This window comes from Ochotona princeps, chromosome 9, assembly GCF_030435755.1.
Source record: "Ochotona princeps isolate mOchPri1 chromosome 9, mOchPri1.hap1, whole genome shotgun sequence".
Taxonomy (NCBI): domain Eukaryota; kingdom Metazoa; phylum Chordata; class Mammalia; order Lagomorpha; family Ochotonidae; genus Ochotona; species Ochotona princeps.
In genome coordinates this window covers 69,267,052-69,290,669 of record NC_080840.1, presented here as the reverse complement: position 1 = coordinate 69,290,669, position 23,618 = coordinate 69,267,052, and the positions used below count along the sequence as shown (strand labels likewise).

The window sequence follows — 23,618 nt, the reverse complement described above, 5'->3', positions numbered from 1 at the left end:
ACTAGGCTGTTGTGTTGGGCCCTATGCAATCATATTTTATCCAATAAAAATACCAATAAACAAGGTCTGGAGAAATGTAGCCGCTTGCTGTTAAATATTAGTTACCATTTGGGAGGGAAGTCTGCATCATTCATTTTTTTGGTATTCACTAATTGTACAGTAATCACAGATAATTAAAACTATGATAGATGATATTTTTAATTTTTCATTATACAGTTCCATAGGCTCAGGGATTTCCTCTCTACTCTCCCCTTTACCCCACAATTTTCTCCCACATAATTACAGTAGCATAACTTTTTGGCAAAGTCACAAGTCCAACATTCTATTTGTATTTGTATTTGTATTTGTATTTCTGTATATGACACTGGAGGTATAGAAATGGTAGACATCCCAGCATCCTATTGTCAATACATATATAACAGTTTCATTGGCAGGGGGACATCTTTTCTTCAGAAGTAGAGATGCACATTGCAATGTATCTTCACTTCTTGTTATACTTGCCTTGATTAAACAGTTAATCTAGGTGAATATATACATATATAACACATATATATACATGTTCACCTATCTTTCGGTTGATCTTGTATTTCGCATCAGGGTTGGCTTACATCAAAGAGAATGTATGATATCTTTCCTTTGGGGATTAGTTTATTTCACTGAGCATGATGGTTTCCAGCTTGTATAATTTTATTGAAAATGGCAGAATTTCATTCTTTTTAATGGCTGAGCAATATTCCATACAGTAGATGTACCACACCTTCATTATCCACTTCTCTTTGGATGGGCATCTGGGCTGTTTCCATGTCTTTGCTATTGTAGATTCCACTGCTATAATTATAGAAGCACAGATCATTCTCTCATATGTAGATTTCATTTCTTTTGGATATATTCCCTGAAGTGGGATAGCTAGGTCATACAACAGATCAAGTTTCAGTTCACTTGCCACTCTCCATACTGACTCAAATAGTGTTTGTACTAGCCTACATGCCCACCAATGGTACCAGTGGTGAAGTAGGGTAACTTTCTCCACACATCCATGCCGGCAGGTGTTGATAGTACAGTTCTGAGTATAGGGTAATCTCACTGGAATTAGGTGAAACCTCATATCTGCATTTCCCTGACAGCTGGGGAGCCTGAGTATTGTTTCATACTTACTATCCATTTGAATTTGTTCTTTTGAAAAATGCCTGCACATTTCCTTCACCAATTTCTTTACATCTTCATTTGTTCTGCTGTCCTTGAGTTTCTGAAACACTTTGTAAATCCTATTAGTCTCCTGTTGGTTGCACAGTGTGAAAAGATTTTCTCCCATGGTGTTGGTTGCTTCTTCACTTTGTTGGCCACTGCCTTTGCTGTACTGAAGTTTCTTTGTTTAATGTCGTCTCATCTGTTATTTTTGCTTTGACTGTCTATTCTTTTGCTGGCTTTTCTAACAAGTCTTTCCCAATTCCTATATCTTAGAGAGTGCTTCCTATGTTTTCTTCTAATAGTTTTATGGTTTTGGGTGGAGATTTAGGTTCTTGATCCATTTAGAGGGGATTTTTATATAAGGTGATATTTGGGGGACTTGTGTTTTACTTTTTTGTAGGCTGCTATCCAATTATCCCAGCAACATTAGTTAAAAGACCAACCATTTCTCTGGATTATTTTCAGTTATTTTGTTGAAGATTAATTGGCTGTACATATGTGGGCTCAGCTATGGGATTTCTATTCTCTTCCATCGATTTTCCTCTGTTTCTGTACCAGTACCAGACTGTCTCACCACTGCCATGTAACATATCTTTGATTTTTACTCTTCAGGATAGCTTTGGATATTCATTTTCTCTTGTGCTTCCAGGTGAACTTTTATATCATCTCTGAGAAGAATGATGTTGGGATTTTGACTGGCATTGCATTGAATCTGCATGTTAGTTCCTGTATAATGGAAAATTGGATGATGATGTTGATCCTGCTGATCCAGGAAAATTGTAAGTTTCTCCATCTTAAAATATTTTCATCTTTTTCATTTTTAATACTGTTCACTAATGTTTTTATATAAGATATTGTTATAATTTTACTAAAGTCTTATCATTTTTATCATTGTTGGTTTAGTCTATTCCAAGATGTTTAAAACTCTTCTCCACTATTTTGAAGGGAACTGAAATTAGAAGTTCTTTCTCTTACTGTGACCATCAATTTTATGTTCATTGATTCTGTATCCCACTACCCTTCCAAACTCTCCTTAAGAGTTCAATAGTCTCTCGATGGAATCTTTCGGTTCTCCTATGTAGAGAATCATGTTGTCTGTGAATAGTGATAATTCAAATTCATCAGTTGCAATTTTATTTACTTTCATTTATGTTTCTTGCCTAATAACTCTATTGTGGACTTTCAATAGTAAGTTGAGTAGCAATGATGAAAGCAGACAATCTTGTCTAGTTCCAGATCTTCGTGAAAAGCTTTCAGTCTAATTTAGTATGATGCCTGGGTTAGGTTTTTGCAGATTATTTTGTGTAGTAGAATATTCCTATCCTGTTTAAGATTTTTAGCATGACATGGTGTTAGATTTCATCAAATGTCTTCTCTGCATCTACTGAGATGATCATATGGTTTTAATTCTTCAGTTTATTGATGTGGTGTATCACATTTATTGATGTGCATATGTTAAACAATCCCTGCATGACAGAGATAAATCTCACATGCACTAGTAGAGGGATCTGTCTGATGTACTGTTCTATTGGCTTGCATACTGAGAATTTTTACAGCTATGTTTATTATGGATATCAGTCTGTAGTTCTCTTTCTCTGTTGTGTCACCATCAGGCTTTATTTTAAGGTGATGTTGTCTTCATAGAAAAAATTTGGAAGGATTGCCTCCCTTTCTACTAATTGGAATAGCCTGTGGAGGATTGGAGAATGAGTTTCCAAGATGAACTTGGAAGAATTTAGTAGTGTAAAATTTAGTAGCGAAGCCTTCTGGTCCAGGATTTTGTTTATGTTTGGTTAATTGGTTGGTTGGTTGGTTGGTTGGCAGGAATTTAGTTACTGATGTAATCTCTGTCCTGGTTATTGACTATTAATTGTCTCATGATTCCAGACTGCATGCATCCAAAAATTTATCCATTTCTTCTAGGACTTCTGATTTGTTGGCATATAGTTGCTTATACCATTTCCTGATTATTCTATTTATATCCAGTTTATCTGTTGTTATGCTTTATTTTCTTCTCTGATTTCATTGATGCATATCTTCTCCCCTACACTTTTTTTTTTTTTGATTAGTTGGCCTACTGAGGAACCGGTTTTGTTGAATTTAAAAGTCCAAGCTCTTTGATTTGTTGATCTTATATGTTGAGCTTTGGCTTCTTGTTTATTACTTCCTTATTTTGGTTATTACTTTTTTTCTGTTAACTTAGGGATTATTCTTCCTTTGTTTTTCTAGCTCCTTCAGATATACGGTTATCTTACTTACTTGGTATCTTTCTAGTTTCTTGTTATAGGCACTAACGGCAATGAACTATCCTCTTAGCCCTGCCTTGATTGTGCACCACAAGTTTCACATATTGTGTTGATGGCTCAGTTCATTTGAAACAATTCTTTTATTTCCTATTTGATTTCACTTGTGAGTCTGACTGGGTTTCTTCTATGTCCATTGACCTTTCTCATTAAGTGTTATATTCCACCAAAGAGTTTTGATTATCTTGTCACATCAAGGATTGCTTCTAGTTAAAGCAATTTGAGGTTGTCTGCCCTTACTATATTTGGTTTTCCCTTTCTCCATGTTATAGAAGTTCTCATTTATTATTTCACCTAATACAAGCTTGTCTTTTAGCCTAGCGTCTCTTTCTACACCCTCAGGAACACCCATAATCCTAACATTTAGACTTTTGATGATATCACTGAATTCCTGGATGGCTATCTTAGCTTTATTCAGGTCCTCTTCCAGGTTTTTGACTGTTTTAGCATTTTTGTATGTGGAGTCTTCCCATCCTGAAAGTCTTGCTTTTCATTGGATTTTTAATTTACTGCATTGCATTCTTCATTTTCATTGAATAAGCTTGATTTTGTTTCAATGTTGCTATTTCCTTTCCTTTGTGATTTCCTTTATTTTTCTTAAATTCCTTGAACTCCTGTATGTGCAACTTGTTTTATATGAACTTTTTAACTTTTTTAAATTGCTTATCCCACAATTGCTTAGTGTCTTCTTTCAAAAACTCTGAGGTTGCCACAGATTTTTACTCCTTTGTGAGGAAAGCATTGTGCCTATCTCTCTTATTCTGTCCTTGCCCATTGCATGCTGTTTAGTGGATTCTTCTCCTTGGCGGAAGCTTTTAAGCTGTGTCATTCAAAAATCTATAGTTCAACTTTACTGATCCTGTTCAGTGCCCAGCTCTGGATTTGCATCTTTCTGCTCCCTCCAGTTTGAGTTTGAGATGTGGACTCCCATGCAATGCTTCTGCCTTGGCCTCCACAGCCAGGACTGCTGTCACCAGCCTCTGCCCTTTGTGGTTCTATATGAGGTCACACCATTATCTGCTCAGCCTTTCTCCCACTCATAGTTTCAGCAGGACCCAAGATTAGGGAGACAAGATGTGTGACTTTAAATTGCAGACTGTAAGTGGCACACATTGCACAGAGTGTTATTATTATTATTATTATTATTATTTTCATTCCTCTTCTTACTGGAATCTGCTAACATTTAGGTCCCGGGGCCACCTACAGGCAAGGATTCCTCCATTTTACTATAGTTTAACTTCAAAGAAAATAATATTGAAACACTGAAATTCAATTTCCACAACAGATGAATTCAAGAAATATCCAAACTCTGTAGTTTCACTCAGCATAGTTTAAGAGCCCTTGCAGAATGCTTTCTACTCAGGAATTCCAAAGTTAAATGCTTGTACTGGCCAAGCAGGTTTAAAAAAGGTGAAATTTTAGTTAATTGAACAGAGCATACCTGCACAATCCTGCTCTTCAGCTCACTTTTCTCATTAATGGAAGTCTGAGTTAGTAAGATCTTACAGAATTTTTAAAAATATTTATATACTGGTTAACTAGTAGGAACTAAACTGTGCTCCCAAAAATTCATGATGAAGCCCTAATCCTCAATACTACTATATTTGGTGTTAGTTAATCACAACGGATGTTGAGAAATACAGTCTAGTTCCGTGCCCCCATCCAGGTCCCTGCTAGTGGCCTGGGACCCGCCAGAGGAAAATGCACTTTGGCACAGCAAAATTTCTGTACATGGGCATTGTTAGACATGGAAAGGACTGATTAATTTTAGAGGCAGACATGGAAGGACAACAATCAGTGAGTGAGAGCAAAACATGACAGACTTAGTTCTAATCTGCTGGCTCACCTCCCAAAGTCTACCACGAACAAGGCAATCAAAACAAACACTGGCAGGCAAGGACACAATCCAGTTCTCTAGATGAGCTGAAAAACCTGAATTATTTGAGTCATCTTCCTCAGGGACTTCATGAGCAAGAAACTGGATCTGGAGCCAAAGCCAGAAATTGAATCTAGATACATTGATATGGGACAGAGACATCTTAATTGACAGGCTAAAGGCCTAACACTGAAATCGCTCTTATTAATTGAATATGAATCATGTTACGGATAAAAATTGTGTATAAACTTTAAGTTTATACAACCTAGAGAAGCTAGTTCCCATTCCTGCAAAAGTAGAGTTCTTCTATTTCCCAGCATTGGCACAATCCTCTAGAATAAGAAAGAAGGAATGGCATGTTACAAAGTTAGGAAAAAGCCAATAACTGGCACATCTTTGATCTGGAATAAATGCTTGCCTATTATATGACTAGGTTTTATTTATTTATTTATTTATTTATTTATTTATTTATTTATTTTTATTAGAAAGTCAGATTTACAGAAGAATGAGGCACAGAGAGAAAAATCTGCCATCCACTGGTTTACTCATCAAATGGCAGCAATTGCCAGAACTGGGCTGATCCAAAGCCAGAATCCAGGAGCTTCTTCCAGATTTCCCATGTAGTTGCAGGGGCTCAAGGCTTTGGGCCATCCTCAATTGCTTTTCCAGGCAAGAAGCAGGGAGCTGGATGGGAAACAGAGCAGCCAGGACATGAACTGGTGCTCATAAATGGGATGTTGGTACATGCAGCATTAGGATTTAATCACTAAGCGATTGCGGCAGGCCCAGGACTGGATTTTAACCAGTGGAATAAAACAGGGTAGAAGGAATGTGCTCTTTCCCACTGTGTTCTAAGGGCTAAGGAGTTGATTAGTGCTGTTAGCCTGGGCAGGAACAGGAAGTGAGTTTGTGGCTAAAAAACACCTGGACTAATTGGACACATCTGTATCCAATATCCTGCTAAATGAGGATGGGGGGAAGAGTACATAAAGAGAGGGGAAGGAGCAATAAAGTGAGACTTCGCAGAGACTTCCACCATCACTGGTCTCCTGTTGGTGCTTCATCCCCAGACCCTCTCCCTGTCCACGTTACTGGCTCTGCTGGCTGGAGCAGTGTTCCACCAAAAATATTTCCACAGCAGATTCTCAATATCTTTTCTTCCAGCTTGAGACAGAGGGGCAGAGTGGTCTTACAAGTCATATAATAAAGATAGGAATATAAAAACTGATTGGAAGCCTGAGCTCCTAAAGAAGAAAAATCGCCTGTCAATCAAAAGATTTTCCTTTTATGGTATGTGATAAGAAAAAAAATTCTGTTAATTAAGGCTACTAAGATTTAGGGTATATCCCAAACAACTAGAAACTTTCTAATTAACATAATATTTCTTCTGCCTCCCTTTCAATTCTCACAGATTTTAGAACAGGATTAGCTTTTAATAAAATACCCGGTGATTAATTATATATATGTTCTTGCCCTGAGGCAATTTACATTTTTAATTTTAAATTTAATGATCCTTAAAAATCTAAGATAACTCAAAAAAAAGTTAATTCAACCCCTTAAGGAATGTTTCCCTCATCTTAGAATCAATGCAGTTCTATGCATTAAACTGGAGAAACAAAGAAATATGAATGTTACTCTTGTATAATGAAGTAGGAAGATGTAATTTTATTTGAATTAAGCTGAATATATGCAGTTTACAGGAACACAGAATTAAAAGGCAAGTCTCCTTGGCACAAAAATATATAAATTCATATATAATATCTCATAAGCTCATCTTACATGGACTTTTTGAAGTTCAATATACATTGTATATGCTATACATTGAAAATGATTATCATCATTTCATAACTATATGAAAAGTGATTTGTAACAATCTCAATGTATTTAACATTAAGCCTATCTAAACAAAATTATTCAACAGGAATTTTTTTTCAGGACTACCTGGAATGTCACACTATATAGTACCTTTCATACTCAGTTTTAGCATGTTCAGAATTGTAAATCTTTATGAATTCATTTGATCAAATTTTTATATATAAAAAGAAATCTCAACTAAAGAATTCATGTCTTCAAATTAGACTTTTACAAAGAAGCTGTGTATTCTATTGCAGTTAGTAAATTATACTTTATCCCAAATTAATTTTCATTGTTTCAGCAGAAAAATTAGATCTGTTTAGCCAAAGTGAACAGTAAAGATGTGAATTTAAAAGTCAGTCTAAAATTTTGTTGACATTTGGTCTGCCTGAAATAACTGAAGTTCTTGTTCCTTTGAGAATCAGTATTTTCAGACACAACTGAAGCTATGACTTAAACAAAGTATTTAAACATCTGCTTTACTTATCCATATAAAAGCACTACCTACGTTTAGGATTGTTATAGCAGCTAGAAATAATAAATGCAAAATCTCTGGTTCACTGTTTATTTTAAGCAAGTAAAAATAGTAACTATTGATACAAATCTAACTAAAGAATAAATAATATTTTCATAACCAATGAAAATTGCATTTAATATGGGAGATATAAACTTCACTTTAGATGAAAAATAACTTCTAAGGACAACAACAAAAACAAAAACAAAAAAATTTAAGTCAACAACTAGTGTATTTGTAACAATGCATATCCATGGTGTCCTATCATATTTAATGATGCTAAGACTAGAAGAGGGCAACCATGGCACTTCTTCATAAAGACCTGAAGATTGACTCTAAGGAAATTTTTCATTGTAGGAACAAAAATATTAGAGAAGGAATATCTGTTACACATTATCAATTATCCTGTAGTGTCAAATGTTAGGCCTTATAAGCACATATATTGCAAAGTACAAAAAGAAAGAAAGAGAAATTTAGAAATTTAGAAATTAAGAAAGAAAGAAAGAAAGAAAGAAAGAAAGAAAAGAAAAGAAAAGAAGGAAGGAGAGAGAAAAAGAAATAAAAAGGAAATTCTTCAGAGACACTACAGAAGACCTCTTCATTCTCTGAAAAATCCTATTGCTACACATATACTACAGAAAAACTTTCCAGTTCCTTTCTAGTCTTACAAGAGGCAATCAAAGTGTCCAAGGATCACTACATTGCATAAGAGAGGGGTCAGTGAGTGGACACTTGAGAAGTGAGCAATAGACAAAGAGGGGGGCATTCTGAGAATGGTGACAGATGAAAAGGATTGTTGCTGGAAAGAACATGAGCTTTGACCTGGAAATAAGGTGGGGAGTGAGGTGGCTTGGAGAAAAACCCTTGGAGGAAGTGATAGTAACCCCAGTGTGTTGTGACTCTAGGAAGAAGAGATGTACAGAAATTCTTTTGGGGGGAAATCATACACAATTTAGACCACATACTGAAACATGACAAGAATTAACAAATTTTTCACTGAAAGATCATCTACAGAAGCAAGAAATATAAATAGAAGCCAACAAAAAATAATAACCCACATCAGGTTTACATTCTCAAAGTCTATCAATCCATATTAGAAATAGACTGCAGAATTTGTATATAGGTGATTTTTATGGAAGTGAAGGATGGAGTTACAATGATGATCAATAAAAAGATATCAGGAATAATCAGAAAAAATCTATAAAAACAAATTTAAAATGACTGTGGTATGTTTATTATTTTAGAATATTTTATTTTTATTAAGCATCTTTAGAATGTACAGTGTGACATTGTAGATACTATGAATAGAAGGTTACTGTAGTGAAGCAACCTTCTGTTTGTTTTTGTGAGATGAACAGCTGAAAATTGAATCATTTAGCATAACTCCCAAAACATTAAAAATAATTTGTGTGTGGCATCTTTAGTGTTTTCCCTGTATGTATACTATTTAATATGATCTGATCAACATACACCCTCTTTCCCCACCCCAACTCAAATAAGTGCTGTTTTGTTCTATATTGCAATATAGTGCAATTATCAGGTTTTTTAGATTCCATGATGAGATAATTTAATATATTTTTTCTGTATCACATTTATTATACTTTGCAGAATATTTTTCAGGTTTACCCATATTGAAATATTGCAGGATCTTGTTACATGTATCAAATTTTCTCTATCCATGAATCTGCTGATGGACATTTTAATCATTTGCATACCTTGACTATTATAAATGCTATGATAGAAGTGAGAATACAGGTATCTTTAGGGGATGCTGATTTCATTTTGCATTTAAATCTACCCCCAGAAAATGAACTTCTATATCATTTGGTAGCTCTATTTTTAATTTCTTTGGAAACCTTCCTAATGTTTTTCAGAGTGTCTATAATATAGATGCTCATCAACTGAATACAAGACTCCCCTTTCCCCATACTCTAATATTTGCTATCTTTTCAAAATGTTAATTGCTGTACTTTTTAAGAAACATTTAGAGTTTATTAACAACAATTGGCAAATACCAAAGGATTGGGGCATGAGGGTATAGTAAGGAAGTGAGGTAACGGGGAGACACAGAGCAAAGGGCACAAAGTTTCAGTTAGAATAGGTTTTGGGTACATGAAAGGTTATTTCAAAATGTTCAAAAATTGTGCTACTGATGTGGAACAGTGAATTAAACCATTGTCTGCAACCCCAGCATCTAAAAAAAACTCCAGTTCAAATCCTAGTTGTTCCACTTCCAATCCAGCTCTTTCCCAATGTACCTTGGAAATCAATGTAAGATCTCCCAAGTAGTTGCATCCATGTACACTTGTGGGAGACCCAGAGGAAGTTCCTGGTTCCTAGATTTAGCAGGGCCCAGCCCTGGCAATTACAGGTGCTATAGGGTAGAAAAACCAATATATAGAAGATGGATCCTTTTATCTTTTGGTGCCTCTCCCTCTAATTCTGTGACTTTGATTTTCAAATAAATAAATAAATCATTTTAAAATGTTCATGGAAAATGGAATTTAAAAATTAATTTGGATGTGCAAACTTTTATAACTAGCGAATAGTTTTTGCCTGATATCATTTTAATTTTCACTGAAGAAAATGGGGATGACAGCTAATAATGGCATATTGTATATTTCAAACTAGCTAAGATAAAATTTCCAAATGTTTTGCCACATAAAATGCCAAAAAATTCGCATTTTAATAAGTTTGATTTAATCATATTTCATACCTCATGAATACACCTGTAATTTATAACTAAAATTTTTAGAAAATTATTCACTCTATACATCATATCAAAAATCACATGCATGCACACGTGCACACAGACTCAGAACTGTTCTAGGTAGAAAATTCATAAATATTTTTCAAGTCTAAAGAAGATATTTAGGGAGCTGGTCCCTTAGTTAAAAAACAAATACACCTGATACCACAGTAAATGGGTTCCATTCCTGCTTCTGGCTTTTGTCATTTCAGACACTAGCAGTAATAGTTTAAATAATTCAATTTCTGCCACTCTTTTGGGAGACTTGCACTGCATTCATTGCTTCAGATTAAACCTCGCTTACACTTGGCTGTTGTAAATATTTACACTGAATTTACAGATGAGAGCTTTTTTTATTTCATTGTTTCTTTTTGAAAGAAGAAAAAAAAGAAGGGGTGAGAACAGGTAGGGGAAGAAAATGATTGAGGAAAATGGAGAACTATTTATTTCTACAGATTGCAATATAGAATATCATTAGAAAGACCAAACTCTGTGCTGAATTCAGGGAATAGTAAGCAGCAGAAAAATTAAACCAAATTTGCCTCATGAAACTTTTAATCTACTAAAAAAAAAAACAATCTTTCTACTTACTACCTGTTGAATTTTTTTATTCAGTGTAGAGTTAAGCTCAAGATTATAAAAAAATGAAAGTATGCCATTTTGAAAATTAGGAAAAATATCCAGAAAAGGAGTGAAGGAGAGGGAGGCAGGAGATATGCTTTTAAAGCTATGCACATGAAATACCCAAAATTTTTCCTCATTTATAATTAAATATATTTTAATACAGAAAAAGAAAGACTTGCATCCTAGGATTATGATATACAAAGTTCTATTACTTCTGCTTTGTTTTTCAATGTGTTTCTTTCAGCTTTGATCAAAATCCCAGGATACAAGTGAATGTTTTGCCGAGTGGATAAAACACTGGTCAATGAGGGGACAACACTGTCTTGGAGAAAGGCAGTTAGCAACCAGCAGGAATGAATGCTATGGTCCTAAGGTGAAGAAAACCTACTGCAGCCCACATACCACTTGCAGTTACTAGAAGAACAGAAGTGCAGTACCCATATTCCATGCTACTAGAAGGCAAAAACTGGCAGGAATAACCATCCTAATATTGGGAAAACAAAACATAACAAAAATTGTTAAAAGTGACAAAGAAAGACCTTATGTAATGATTAAGGAATCAGATCAGCAGGAAGCTAATTACTACATGTGTATGAGCCTAATGTTATCAGCACCAAACTTTTATCAAAGGACGGATCAACTGGACAGTAAAATTAGAAAGCAACAACGTAGGCAGTCCACATTATGGGCTATTCGATCCAACTTATCTGTAGAATATTTCATTCCCAGCTATGGAATAAACATGCTTTTCATCAGTTTATGGAACTTCCTCTAGAATAAAACAATGCTATACCTTCAAACAAATCTCACCAAACCAAACAAAGAAAATGTAAACTTGCACCATGTATTTTTCTAACCACAATGGAATAAAGCTGAATCTCAACAACTTAAACTCTAGGAAATGTGTAAATACATAGAGACTGAATAATACATTCCTGAATACAATGGGCCACTGAAGAAATCGAAACAGAATTTTTAAAATTTCTTATCATGAATAAAGATAATAACATATCAAACTTTATGGGTTACAGAAAAAAAATCAAGAAGAGAAACGTTGGCAGCAATTAGTACCTTTAACAAGAAATCAGAGCAACAATAAATAGATACTCAAACAATGCAACTCAAGATAGGAACACAAGAACAAACCCCAGTAATAGGAAAGAAATGATGAAAAACAAAGAAAAATAAATAAAATTAAAACAAAAATATACAAACATTCATTAAGTTGAACATATGTGTTTTAGTAAAACAAAAAGAATATAGCATTGCCCCAAGTAGCCTCCCCCCAAAGAAAAGAAAAACAAACTTGAGTATGAACAAGGAGACATAACAATAAACTCCACAGATAATTTACCAAGAATCACTTCAAAGCTACACTCCAGCAAATTGAAACCTCTAAAAGAAAGATAATCTAAAAATAAACAATCTATAAAAATGAAGATTTTTATGAAGAAATCTTAAATCATAAAGACAGAAGACTTAAATAGACCAATAATTAAGACAAAGAACCTTCTAAATAAAAACAAACAAAAAAAGTCATGAAGCCTAAGTTTCACCACCAAATTCTACCAAATTTTTCAAGAAAAACCAATTCTAACTATTGTCTAACTAAGAAATTGAAAGGAAAAGAATACTTCCAAGTTGCTTCTATGAGGCCAGCCTTGCCTGAACCCCAAAATTATAAAAAGATGCAATAAAGAAAGGGAACGTGAGATCAATATCCCTGATGAACATAGACACCAAACACTTCACCAAAATACTAATGAAGCAATACCAACAAACCAGACAGTCCGTTCCCCAGGACCAAGAGACAATTATCCCTGCCCTGCTATAATGGTTCAATATAGACAAATCCACAAATGCAATACCTCATATCACCAAACAGAGATTAAAAATCAAAAGATTAGCTCAATGGATGTGTATAAAATTTGAAAAAAATATAACATCTTTTTATGATTAAATCCTTATGAAAATTATATATAGAAGGAAAATTTCTCTATGTAATCAAAGAAATAAATGACAACCTCACAGCCAGCATACCACTCAATGGAAAGAAACCTGACGATTTAGCCAAAGCCATTAACCAAGAAAAATAAATAAAATGACTACAAACTGGGGAAGTTCAATCAGCCTCTTTTTCAAATGGCTTAGCTCTGTACAGAGCAGATCCAGATATGCCCTATTGCAGCCAGTTTTCTCTGTTTCTCATTCTCTCTGTAAATCTACCTTTCCAATGAAAAATAAGTAAATCTTTTTAAAAACTAATGTTTTGGTGCATTCTTTTCAGATACTAGTTCTTTCAATTCAAGCAATGGTGTAAGTAACAGTAACAATTCAAGTATTTCTCTGATGGAGCACCTTTTCTCAGACTTAGGATTAATATTTTTTGAATAATTTAGAACCCTAAATTAATTTTCAACCGTCCTTTTTCTATTACAGAGGAAAATTAATTTTATTGGTCATTTTTAACATAAAGAACAAATATGGAGGAATACATTTTCCATTATTTTCCCACTTCATTGAAATAATTTGAGAACTTTGTAATTCTGAAGGACATACATAATTTCAGTGTAGGCGTTTCTGGTAGAATAGCTAAAATAATCTATATATAAACTAAGATTGAAATGTCAAAGAAGTAGTCACAGGATGTGGTTAAGAACTTGAATTTTTTTTTAACATATTGGTTACTCAATACCCTGTAATAGAGTAATAGAGGAGAGAATAGAGGTAACAGAGTAATAGAGAGAACTGAATTGCTAATTTTTCATTAAAATCTGTTTTATTCTCTCTCTCTGTTAGCATTTGTTTTCACATCACCTTTCATGTTTGTAAGCTTAAAACCTTTTTCTAAAATGACATAAATTCCTAAAACTCGTCTTCCTAGAGAACAAATTCAGGAAATCAGTAGCAAAACCCTGGGAGAATGCACAATGAAAAGGAGAGCTAACTGAGGAAATGAGACGAACAGACTGGGCCTGGTCCAGGTGATTTACAGATGAGAGACTAGCAGGGAGAGATTATTATTTAATAGAGGAGGAATGACAGAGTTTATAGTTCTTCTTATTAAGATCACTTACTAAAGGAAAAAAAAAATGTTCCAGAAATGTGTTGAAAATAAATCCGTCTGGGCCAGAGAGTAAAAATAAAATGGATAAAATACTTCTGTAGTTCTAGAAGACTTCAACAGTTGCCTTTGTGTTAGCAAAGCGATCAATGCACAATTTACTTTTAGTTGCTTTTTCTGAGTAACAGCAATACAGAAAATAAGCCACACTTCTAGAACTCCATGTGCAGATACTGATTGCAAGCATCAGCTCGTTTAATCATCCTGCTAGCCCTTGGGAAGGAATAATACTGTTCCCCATTTTTGAAATGGGAAGACTGAGGCAAGGAGCCATTAAGTAACCTAAGTTCAGACAAGAAGTAAATAATGGAACCAGGATTCAAATCGGACGACCTGACTTCAAGATGCATGAATTTAACACTTTACACTGAAAGGCACTGGGGTAAAGGGGCACAGGCAAGACACAGAAAATTGTCAATCTTGGTCAACTTCAAATATCAAACACCCACTTCCCTTTCTTGGAGAGAAAACATGGGAAGGCAGACAGAAACATGGAGATATTTTCAAGTGTTAAGAAGGTGTAACCTGGTCAGGTGTTCAAGCACAGAGAAACATCGGTAACTCAAAGTCACTTTCTCAAGATTCTTCTGCTGAAAGAAATTATAGCCAGGTTTAAGAAAAAAGGGAAAATTACAAAAATCCAACTTGTGGTAAAAGTAGGCAAGAATAGCTAATAGCTTTTTTAAATTAAGTCTTCGTGCGTTAGAGCCGTCCTGGGGACAGTGAGCTTCCAACAGTGACATTTCCTAGTTTCTCCAGCTCTAGTGTATTCCAAGTGGACGTTCCCCGTGTACTTCCCTGACATGTATTTGTGTTTTCAACTAGTTAAGCCTCTTTCACCTGATGACTGCTTTTTAAGTACTAGGAAAGGCCCATGCAGAGATAAGTTAGCATTGTTTCCTGCAAAACTGTTTCCTTAAAATATGACATATATAGTCTGCTCTCTCAGTCTGGAGAAATTACCTCCAGGTTTTCAAATGTTTCAACGTATGCTGAATCAGGTAGCTATGAGACTCAGCAATGCTTGATAACTTTATCTATAAAACAAATGTATTCACAATCATTTGAACAACAAAAAGAAATGCATGATTATCCTACCTGTGGTGTAGCCCTCTAATGTGGCATAGCGCATTCAGCTGACCATAATCAATGTGTTTAGACACTTTCAAACCTGCGAGAAAAATCAATTAAAAATGTGTGTGATTTTCTGTAACCTTATTAACCAAGTGTGTAAATAGAATTTAATTGCAAACATTCATCATAGAGAATTCAGGGAATACAGAGGCAAGGTATTAGCAGTCTTTGTTTTATACACAGGCATAATTGAATAGAGTGGTTAAAACGAGGAAAGAATTTGATGTTTTTTTGCTGATTCCAAGTTTGCTCTGACCTTTTTTTCTTTTACTCCAGTAAATGCATAGGTTTTCAGGTGTCTTATGGTATGATTATGAAAGTAAGAAAAATTTACACCCAATCCATTTTGTACGTTAAACTTTTCTCATGAACACCAGAATTCAAAAAGTATGGCTGATATTTGATTGTATTCCCTCTCCTTTCACTTTTTCTTTCCCCTCTACCTCCAAATTCTTTCTCTGATTTAGCCCCACATAGTCCCCTACCTTTCTTAACCACTTTCAAAACCCCTCCAAATAGCTACAATCAGTTTTTTTCTCTCTCCCCAAAATTTAAAAAATCAAAAAAGGTACCAAAACAGAAAAAAAAAAAAAGACAGTAATCATCGCCAAGAGGCAAACTAATTTTGCTTCTCCGTCAGTCTAATAATGAGCTGATACCCTTGAAATGTGGCAGAAAGGAAAGCCAAGAGCTGCATGTGACCATCTTTGCAATGAGGGGCACTCGCGTCTCAGACCTCAGGTTATTTAAGAAAACATAGTGTGATTGGAAACGTTGCGAACCAAAAGCAACATTAAGTGCTAACTTGTGACTATTCTCCCGTTCCCTAGTGAAAAGTTACCGAGAAAAGTAAGTGGCTTATTTTACCTCTCAGATTTTCAAAACAGATCCATTGACCATATTCTAGTTATAAAGCATTGGAATAATTTGACAGGTTCAAATGCATCCACTTTAAATTCAGATTCTCCAATTAAAATTTTCCCTATCATAAATTTTTGGTGAACTACAATTAGCAACAATTTCACTCTCCAAACATGGAATTTAAATACGAATAAAGAATATTTAAGCAGCAAACTGATTACTGTCCACATAATCTTCATCTTTAATAAACTTCCAACCAATGATTACATGACTTAGACATTTCCACCCATAATTGGATTAAGACTTGAAAAAACAAAACTTTTTATAATCATAAGAAATAATTTATCTTGAATGAGCCCATTATTGCTTGGATATTTAAAATAGTTCACTATAAGAATGCTCAAAAATCTTATGAAATGTTAAGATGGCACATTTTTATTTTTTATTTATATATATATTTTTATTAATTACACTGCATTACGTGACACAGTTTCATAGGCTCTGGGATATCCGCAACCCCTCCCCGTGCCCTCCCCCTATGGTGGATTCCTCCACCTTGTTGAAGTATTACAGTTCAAATCCAGTCAAGACTCTTTCATTGCAAGCGTATACCAAGCATAGAGTCCAGCATCTTATTGTCCAGTTAAATTCAACAGTTTCTTGGGGAGACCATCTCTGGTCTGAAGGCAGAGCTGGCAGAATAGCATCCCGATCAATTAAAAGCCACAACATAACATCACCAACAATTTACAGCATTATGGAATTAATTGACATGGTATTGAGTAACCAATATATTAAAAAAAAAATGCAAGTTCTTAACCACATCCTGTGACTACTTCATTGACATTTCAATTTAGTTTATATATAGATGGCACATTTTTAAACACACAGAGCAGGAAGGGTCCTCTATGTTGTGTATGTTTCGTTTGGCTAATGTATTTCAAGAACAGGGTTAACAGCAGCTCTGGTACACGTTTTGGATACAAAAAGGGAGGTGGTACCAGAGATTTGGAAAGCGATGAACACTGTAGGCATTCTTACCTGAAGGCACCGCCTTACACATCTATGTGGTAATAAAGAAAATGTGGTGTGTGTATACACCAGAATATTCAGCCATTAAGAAGACAAAATTGTATGATTCACAGCAAAATGGATGAAAATGGAAGACATTTAATAGGACATTAAAATAAGTCGGGCAAAAAAGATACATCATGTTCTCTCTTATATGACAAAGCGGAAAACGCTCTGACAGTAGAACAATTATCAGACACTAAGAAGTAGAGGCTCCATGCAGTGTCATCGCTACAGTACAACAAAACATTCACATAATGACTGCAGTTCACAAGAACCCACTACATAGTTAAAGAACAACAAGAGTGGACGAGCTTGAAGATTCCAATCAATACACAATCAGTCGGGAATACTAATTACCCCGATTTGGTCCATGTATGTTGTATTCTGGTCTTGAATTATTCATTTGTATTTCATAAATATGAACAATTATTATATGTTAATCAAAAATAAAAAGGGCACTTTTAAAAAGTAAGTGTCTTTCATCTTTCAGTTAAAGAAGCTTGCAAAAGAATCACAAAATAGATCAAAGACTAGAAATTGCTACTAAAAATATAAAAAATCAGGGCCAGGCACGGTAGCCTAGTGGTTAAAGTCCTCACCTTGCATGCACCAAGACCCCATATGGGCACCGGTTCTAATCTTGGCGGCCCGGCTTCCCATCCCCAGCTGCCTGCTTGTAGCCTGGGAAAGCAGCTGAGGATGGTCCAAAGCCTTGGGACCCTGTACCTGTGTGGGAGACTCAGAAGAGGATCCAGGCTCCTGACTTTGGATCAGCGCAGCTTTGGCCATTGTGGCCACTTGGGGAGTGATTCACAGACAGATCTTCCTCTCTGTCTCTCCTCCTATCTGTATATCTGCCTTTCCAATAAAAATAAATAAATCTTTAAAAATATATACATATATAAAAAAATCAAAATACTACTTTACTTCTTTGTCTAAGAATCAAGTTACCTGACAAAAACTACAGGTATTGAGGCCAAGAAAACTATAAGGCTTGGAAGAACCAAGTAACCCCCCCCCAAAAAAAAGTAGACCAGCTAGCCCTCATTGGTTACTACATCAGTTTAGTTCATCAAAGTATTTCTTCACTCTCAGTTCTGATCAATATTTGTTACAAGGATTTAGGCAGAATGTTCAGCATACAGTGAATCCTGACTTTCAAAGTAGATTTACTAAAAAAGAAAATACCAATTGTAACATCATAAAGACTGGATGTTGAGCTTTCCTAGTGATCAAATTTAATACAAGGATAAACCCAAAAGAGTTTCAAAGGAGTATAAGATTTATATTTGTTTTCCACTCTTATTTTCCCTTCATGTTTATCCCCTTGCCAGGCTTCTGAGAGAGGAAGGGGATTAATCCTCTAAGAGCGTAAAATCAAGGGTTTAATATGGGTAACTGTGAAGAGGGATTAGAAACTGCTATGGTAGAATAGTTTCACACTTAATACTCAACTAGAGATCCATTATGTAATTAAAAAGGTAATTAGGAGGGATACCAAGATGGTTGGACAAGAAAAAGTCTTGCATCTCTGACCAGGCAGAGCTTATGGAGGAGAAAATGAGGAACCGGATTCCCAGGGGCTGGTTTCCGGGAACCTGCAGAGGAAGCAATGGGGATAGAGAAGAGATGCCTTGGATAAGGATGAACACAGCAATTACAGGGTGGGGAGCAGGATAAGGCTCCTCAATCAAGTGCAACAGGAGACTGCCAAGTGCAGAGCAAGGTGGGACAGAGCAAAGTACAACGTGCAGTGTGAAGTAGCGGAAGACCATCACAGCCAGGCTCCACGGCAATATTTTATGACATAGAATCTTGTGGCCAACACTGACTTGTAGCTTGAAATAACACTAGAGTGGGAGACGGGGTATCCATATCACCCTAGGGAAGGGTCACATTTCTGCTATGACCCACCTAAGCATCCTGGTTAGGAAAAAGTCAGAAACATTTTGTAGTCAGGGGAGATACAGTGGTCTTTTATGCACCAAGGAAAAAAATCAGTGCCACATGAAACATTGCCTGACACAGAATTCATGGATCATTTCAGACCGAGTAGAGACAGAGTAGGAGGTAAAATGTGCACAAATTGTCATGAGGGTAAGGATCCTTACCTTCCCCACCACCCTCACAGGAAGGACCACACCTTCCAAACAATAATACCAACCAAAGGTCAGTGAAAATAGGCTGTGGCTGTACTACACGTCAACATCTGCATGTGTGAATTAGAAATTTTTTAAGTGGACAAAAATGGGCCCAGTGCGGTAGCCCAATGGCCTAAAGTCCTTGCCTTGCATCACTGGGATCCCATATGGGTGCCAGTTCACATACCAGCTGCTTCACTTCCCATCCAGCTCCCTGCTTGTGGCCTGGCAAAGCAGTAGAGGATGGCCCAAAGCCTGTGACCCTGCAGCCCACATGAGAGACACAGAAGAAGCTCCTGGCTCCTAACTTTGGATCAGCTCAACTCCAGCCATTGAGGCCACTTAGGGAGTGAATCAGCGAACAGATCTTTCTCTCTGCAACTCCTTCTCTCTGTAATATCTGATTTTCCAATAAAAATAAAATAAAATCTTAAATTTAAAAAGGGACAAATACTCACTACCCACTGATTTTGAGTCTGTACTAGCAATTTTACAGGGAGCTGCACATCCATTGCAAAGCAGGCAAACATATCCCTCACCCTTATACAGGTACGGAGCTGCAAATTCCCAAGATGGAGCACTCAGAAGCAGACGGCCCCAGTAACACCTCTGTGCTCCCAAAGGGAAGACAATGTGCACTGGCTCTTCAGTTGCTGGTGAATGTGGGAGTCCTGAGAACAAACCCTGGACTGCACAGTAGGGTATGATGTGTAGCTGGGTCTCAGGACCTTCAACAAGTCTGACATCAGAGATTAAGTGGTCCTACTACCTGAGTGGTACAGCAGGATTCTGTGCTCACAATAATAGCACAAGTTCCTCTGTATAGTTCATGTGATGGCACAGATGAAGGTTGCAGCCATAGTGGGCTAACCCTGGGCATTGAAAACCATGAAACAGGCAAGATCAGGTGGTGGTTCCAATATGAGTTTTGATCACTCCACCCCTGACCCACTGACAAACAAGTTCTCCCATGCTCAATGTGTATGTCAACCTGAACTCGCATTGCACACTGAGCACTGGCCAGAGCTTCACCCTGAATGTAACTCTAGATGTCTGAAGGAAGAATCACTCCAGCAAGTCACAAAGGCATAGTTTATGGATAAAAACCATCAGGAAACAAAACCAATGGACCTTTCCGCAACTGCCTAAAAGTAAATGTAGAAACACAGAAAAACAAAAACCTGGAGGACATGATAACTCCCCTAAAGAAACAAAATAGCTATTCCATATTAGAATGTGAAGATGAGGGGACAGTAAGATGGCAGAATAGAGTGAGGACATGATAAAATGGACAGAGAAGGATGAGTGGAAGAAAGCAGAGAGGGTGTGACCCTGAGAAATAGGAGCGGGCATGCCAACAACAAAAAGATAGCTGGCTACCCATGGAAATGGGCGAATAGCAAACACAGCAGAGCAATGCTGCAGTGAACAGCCTTGTCGTGGCCAGAGCTCCACTGGTGATCAAGCGGAAAAGGGAGGTCACCAGAAAGGCAGGAGGTAAATCAAGCTATAGAATTGTGGGCCCTGCTAAATTTTTTACTCCAACATGGGCAGCAGCAGGGAGGCACAGCTCTTGCAGAAAGGTGAGGAAACAAGGTGGATTTCACAGTCCAGGCTTCCAGCACATCAGGTAACACAGCAGGCACCATTTTCAGTACTGCAGCAAAACCCTGGGGATAACAGTGAGTTGTGCATGTGCTAAGCCTAGGGAGAGCCCCAATGCCAGCTAAATGCATTTCACTGATCCCATCAGGAAAATAATATTAACTTGGAATACAAAAGGTTCCATTCAAAAAAGGATCAGATTGTCCAAGAATTACTTGTTAGCAGGCTCTGGTGAGAAGAGGAAAAAATATCTATGTACCACCAACAGTGACAGGCACCACTGACAGCCCCGAGATACCAACTAAAGTCAATGAGAACTGCAGTAATTTTGAGCTGAGAAAAAGTCTGAGCAGACCATGGAGTGGCCATAAGATGGGATCACAGAGCGGGGGAGAGCCATTCAGGTGCCCTGCCTGCAGAGGCTACACCTGAAGTGCAGGATGGAAGCCCAGAACTGAAACTCGTGGAAGGAGTGGTACAAGTGACACAAATGGAAAATCAGGCACTGAACAGGATCAGCAGATAAGTGAATGAAACAGATAAAAAATCAGCCCTGAGAAAAACTTACTAATCTGAACTGAGTTGCAATTGCCAAAGCCAAAGCACCATGAATGATGTTAGCAAGACCTCCCCAACAAAGCATCAAGACTACGTCAACTGAGAATTAGCTGATGAAGACAACTAGGAACTTCCAGAGAAAGAATTTAAATAATAATAATAATCCTTATAAATCTCTTCAAAAACAGTAAGAAGCAGAAACCAGAGTTCAAGGAACTTAAGAAATACATTAAACAGAAAATAGCAACATTGAAACAGTCAAACTGAAATATTAGAAATGAAAAATTTGGGCCTGGTGCGATAGCTCATTGTCTAAATCTTCACCATATAAAGTATATGGGTGCCAGTTCACGTACCAGCTGCTTCACTTCCCAACCAGCTCCCTGCTAGTGGCCTGGGACCCTGAATCTGCGTGGGAGACCCAGAAGAGGTTCCAGGCTTCTGGCTTCAGATCAGCTCAGCTCTGGCCATAACAGCTATTTGGAAAGTGAACAAATGGATGAAGATCATTCTTTCTAACTCTCATTCTCTCCGTAAATCTGATCTGCCTTTCCAATAAAAATAAATAAATCTTAAGGAAATGAATAATTCACTTTTACAAATTAAAATTCAATGGAAAGATTCAGTAATAGAAAGAGTGAGGCAGGAAAAAAAATTTCAGAGCTAGAAGACACCACATCCAAAATGCCTGACCTACTCTTGGTCACTGTGGCAATTTGAGGAGTGAGCCAGCAGATGGAATAACTCTCTCTCTCTTTCTCTATCTCTGCCTTTCAAATATATATTTATTTCTTTATATTTGTATATATATATATCATATATTACAAAAATATATATTTGTATTTATAAAACATAGTGATATATAATACACTATATAACATATATATATTTGAAAGGCAGAGAAAGAGAAATAATATATATAAGAGAAAAAAATGTATATATTTAATTTTTACTTTTCATGATACAATGCTATAGATTAAGGAATTTCCCCATCATTCTACCCCATTCCCTCTCCCTACCGGTTTCCCCCTATATTATAGCAACAGTATTGTCCTTTACAAACAGTAACAAGTCCATAATGTATCATGACATTGTAAGTATAGACAATATTCAGCATCTTATTGTCAAGATACAAATAATTATTATGATTTATTTTTGATAGAAAGTCAGATATACAGAGAGAAGGAGAGACAGAGAGGAAGATCTTCCTTCTGCTAATTTATTCCCCAAGTGGCCTCAACAGCTGGAGCTGTGCCAATCTGAAGCCAGGAGCCAAGAACCTCTTCCAGGTGCCCCACATGGTGCACTGTCCCAAGGCTTTGAGCCATCCTGGACTGCTTTCCCAGGCTACAAGCAGAGAGCTGGATGGGAGGCAGGACCGCCAGGATTAGAACCAGCACCCACATGGGATCCTGGTGCATTCAAGATGAGAACTTTAGCCACTAGGCCACCGTGCTGGGCCTGAGATACAAATAATTTATTAAATCATGGATTCTAATACTGAACGTTTACAATTGAACACAAAATTCAATTGAGTGGTTGTGAGTACAAAGTGCCAACACTGTGGTACATACAGCAAGCTAACCCACTGCCTGTGACCCCAGCATTCCATGTAACCACTGACTGGAGTCTAACCGCTTGACTTTCCATCTTACTTCCTGCAAATAAATCTGGAAAAGCAGCTGATAATGGTCAAAATAACCTTGGATCCTTGCCACCCATGAGGGAAACCTAGAGTTTCTAGCTCCTGGCTCCAACATGATCCAGCCATGATTCTGACATCCATTTGGAAAATGAACCAGCAGACAATAATACTGTCTTGCAAGTAAACAAGTCCATGTTAATAAAGTAATAACTATATATTTGGTAGTTCACATCCTAATAACATTAGGTAGTAAAAGAGTGTAGGCATATATGCCAACTGTAGATGAGATAAAAAAGAGATGTTAAAGCTGCCAAAGGCGGGCCCAGTGCAGTAGCCTTTGTGTTCGTGGCCTGGTAATGCAGTTGAGG

General features: G+C 36.6%; 1 protein-coding gene across 3 annotated transcripts in view; it reads right to left on the bottom strand.

Moving 5' to 3' along the window:
* The window catches only part of CNBD1 (cyclic nucleotide binding domain containing 1), a 442,802-nt gene that overhangs the window by 311,656 nt on the left and 107,528 nt on the right, over window positions 1-23,618 (bottom strand). For all 3 annotated transcript variants that reach the window (XM_058668395.1, XM_058668394.1, XM_058668393.1), the window contains one exon: window positions 15,331-15,403. Coding sequence is in view for 2 of the 3 variants with exons in the window: in XM_058668394.1 (XP_058524377.1) it covers window positions 15,331-15,403 (73 nt within the window). In the remaining variant the exon portion in view is untranslated. The remainder of the gene's footprint in view (window positions 1-15,330; window positions 15,404-23,618) is intronic.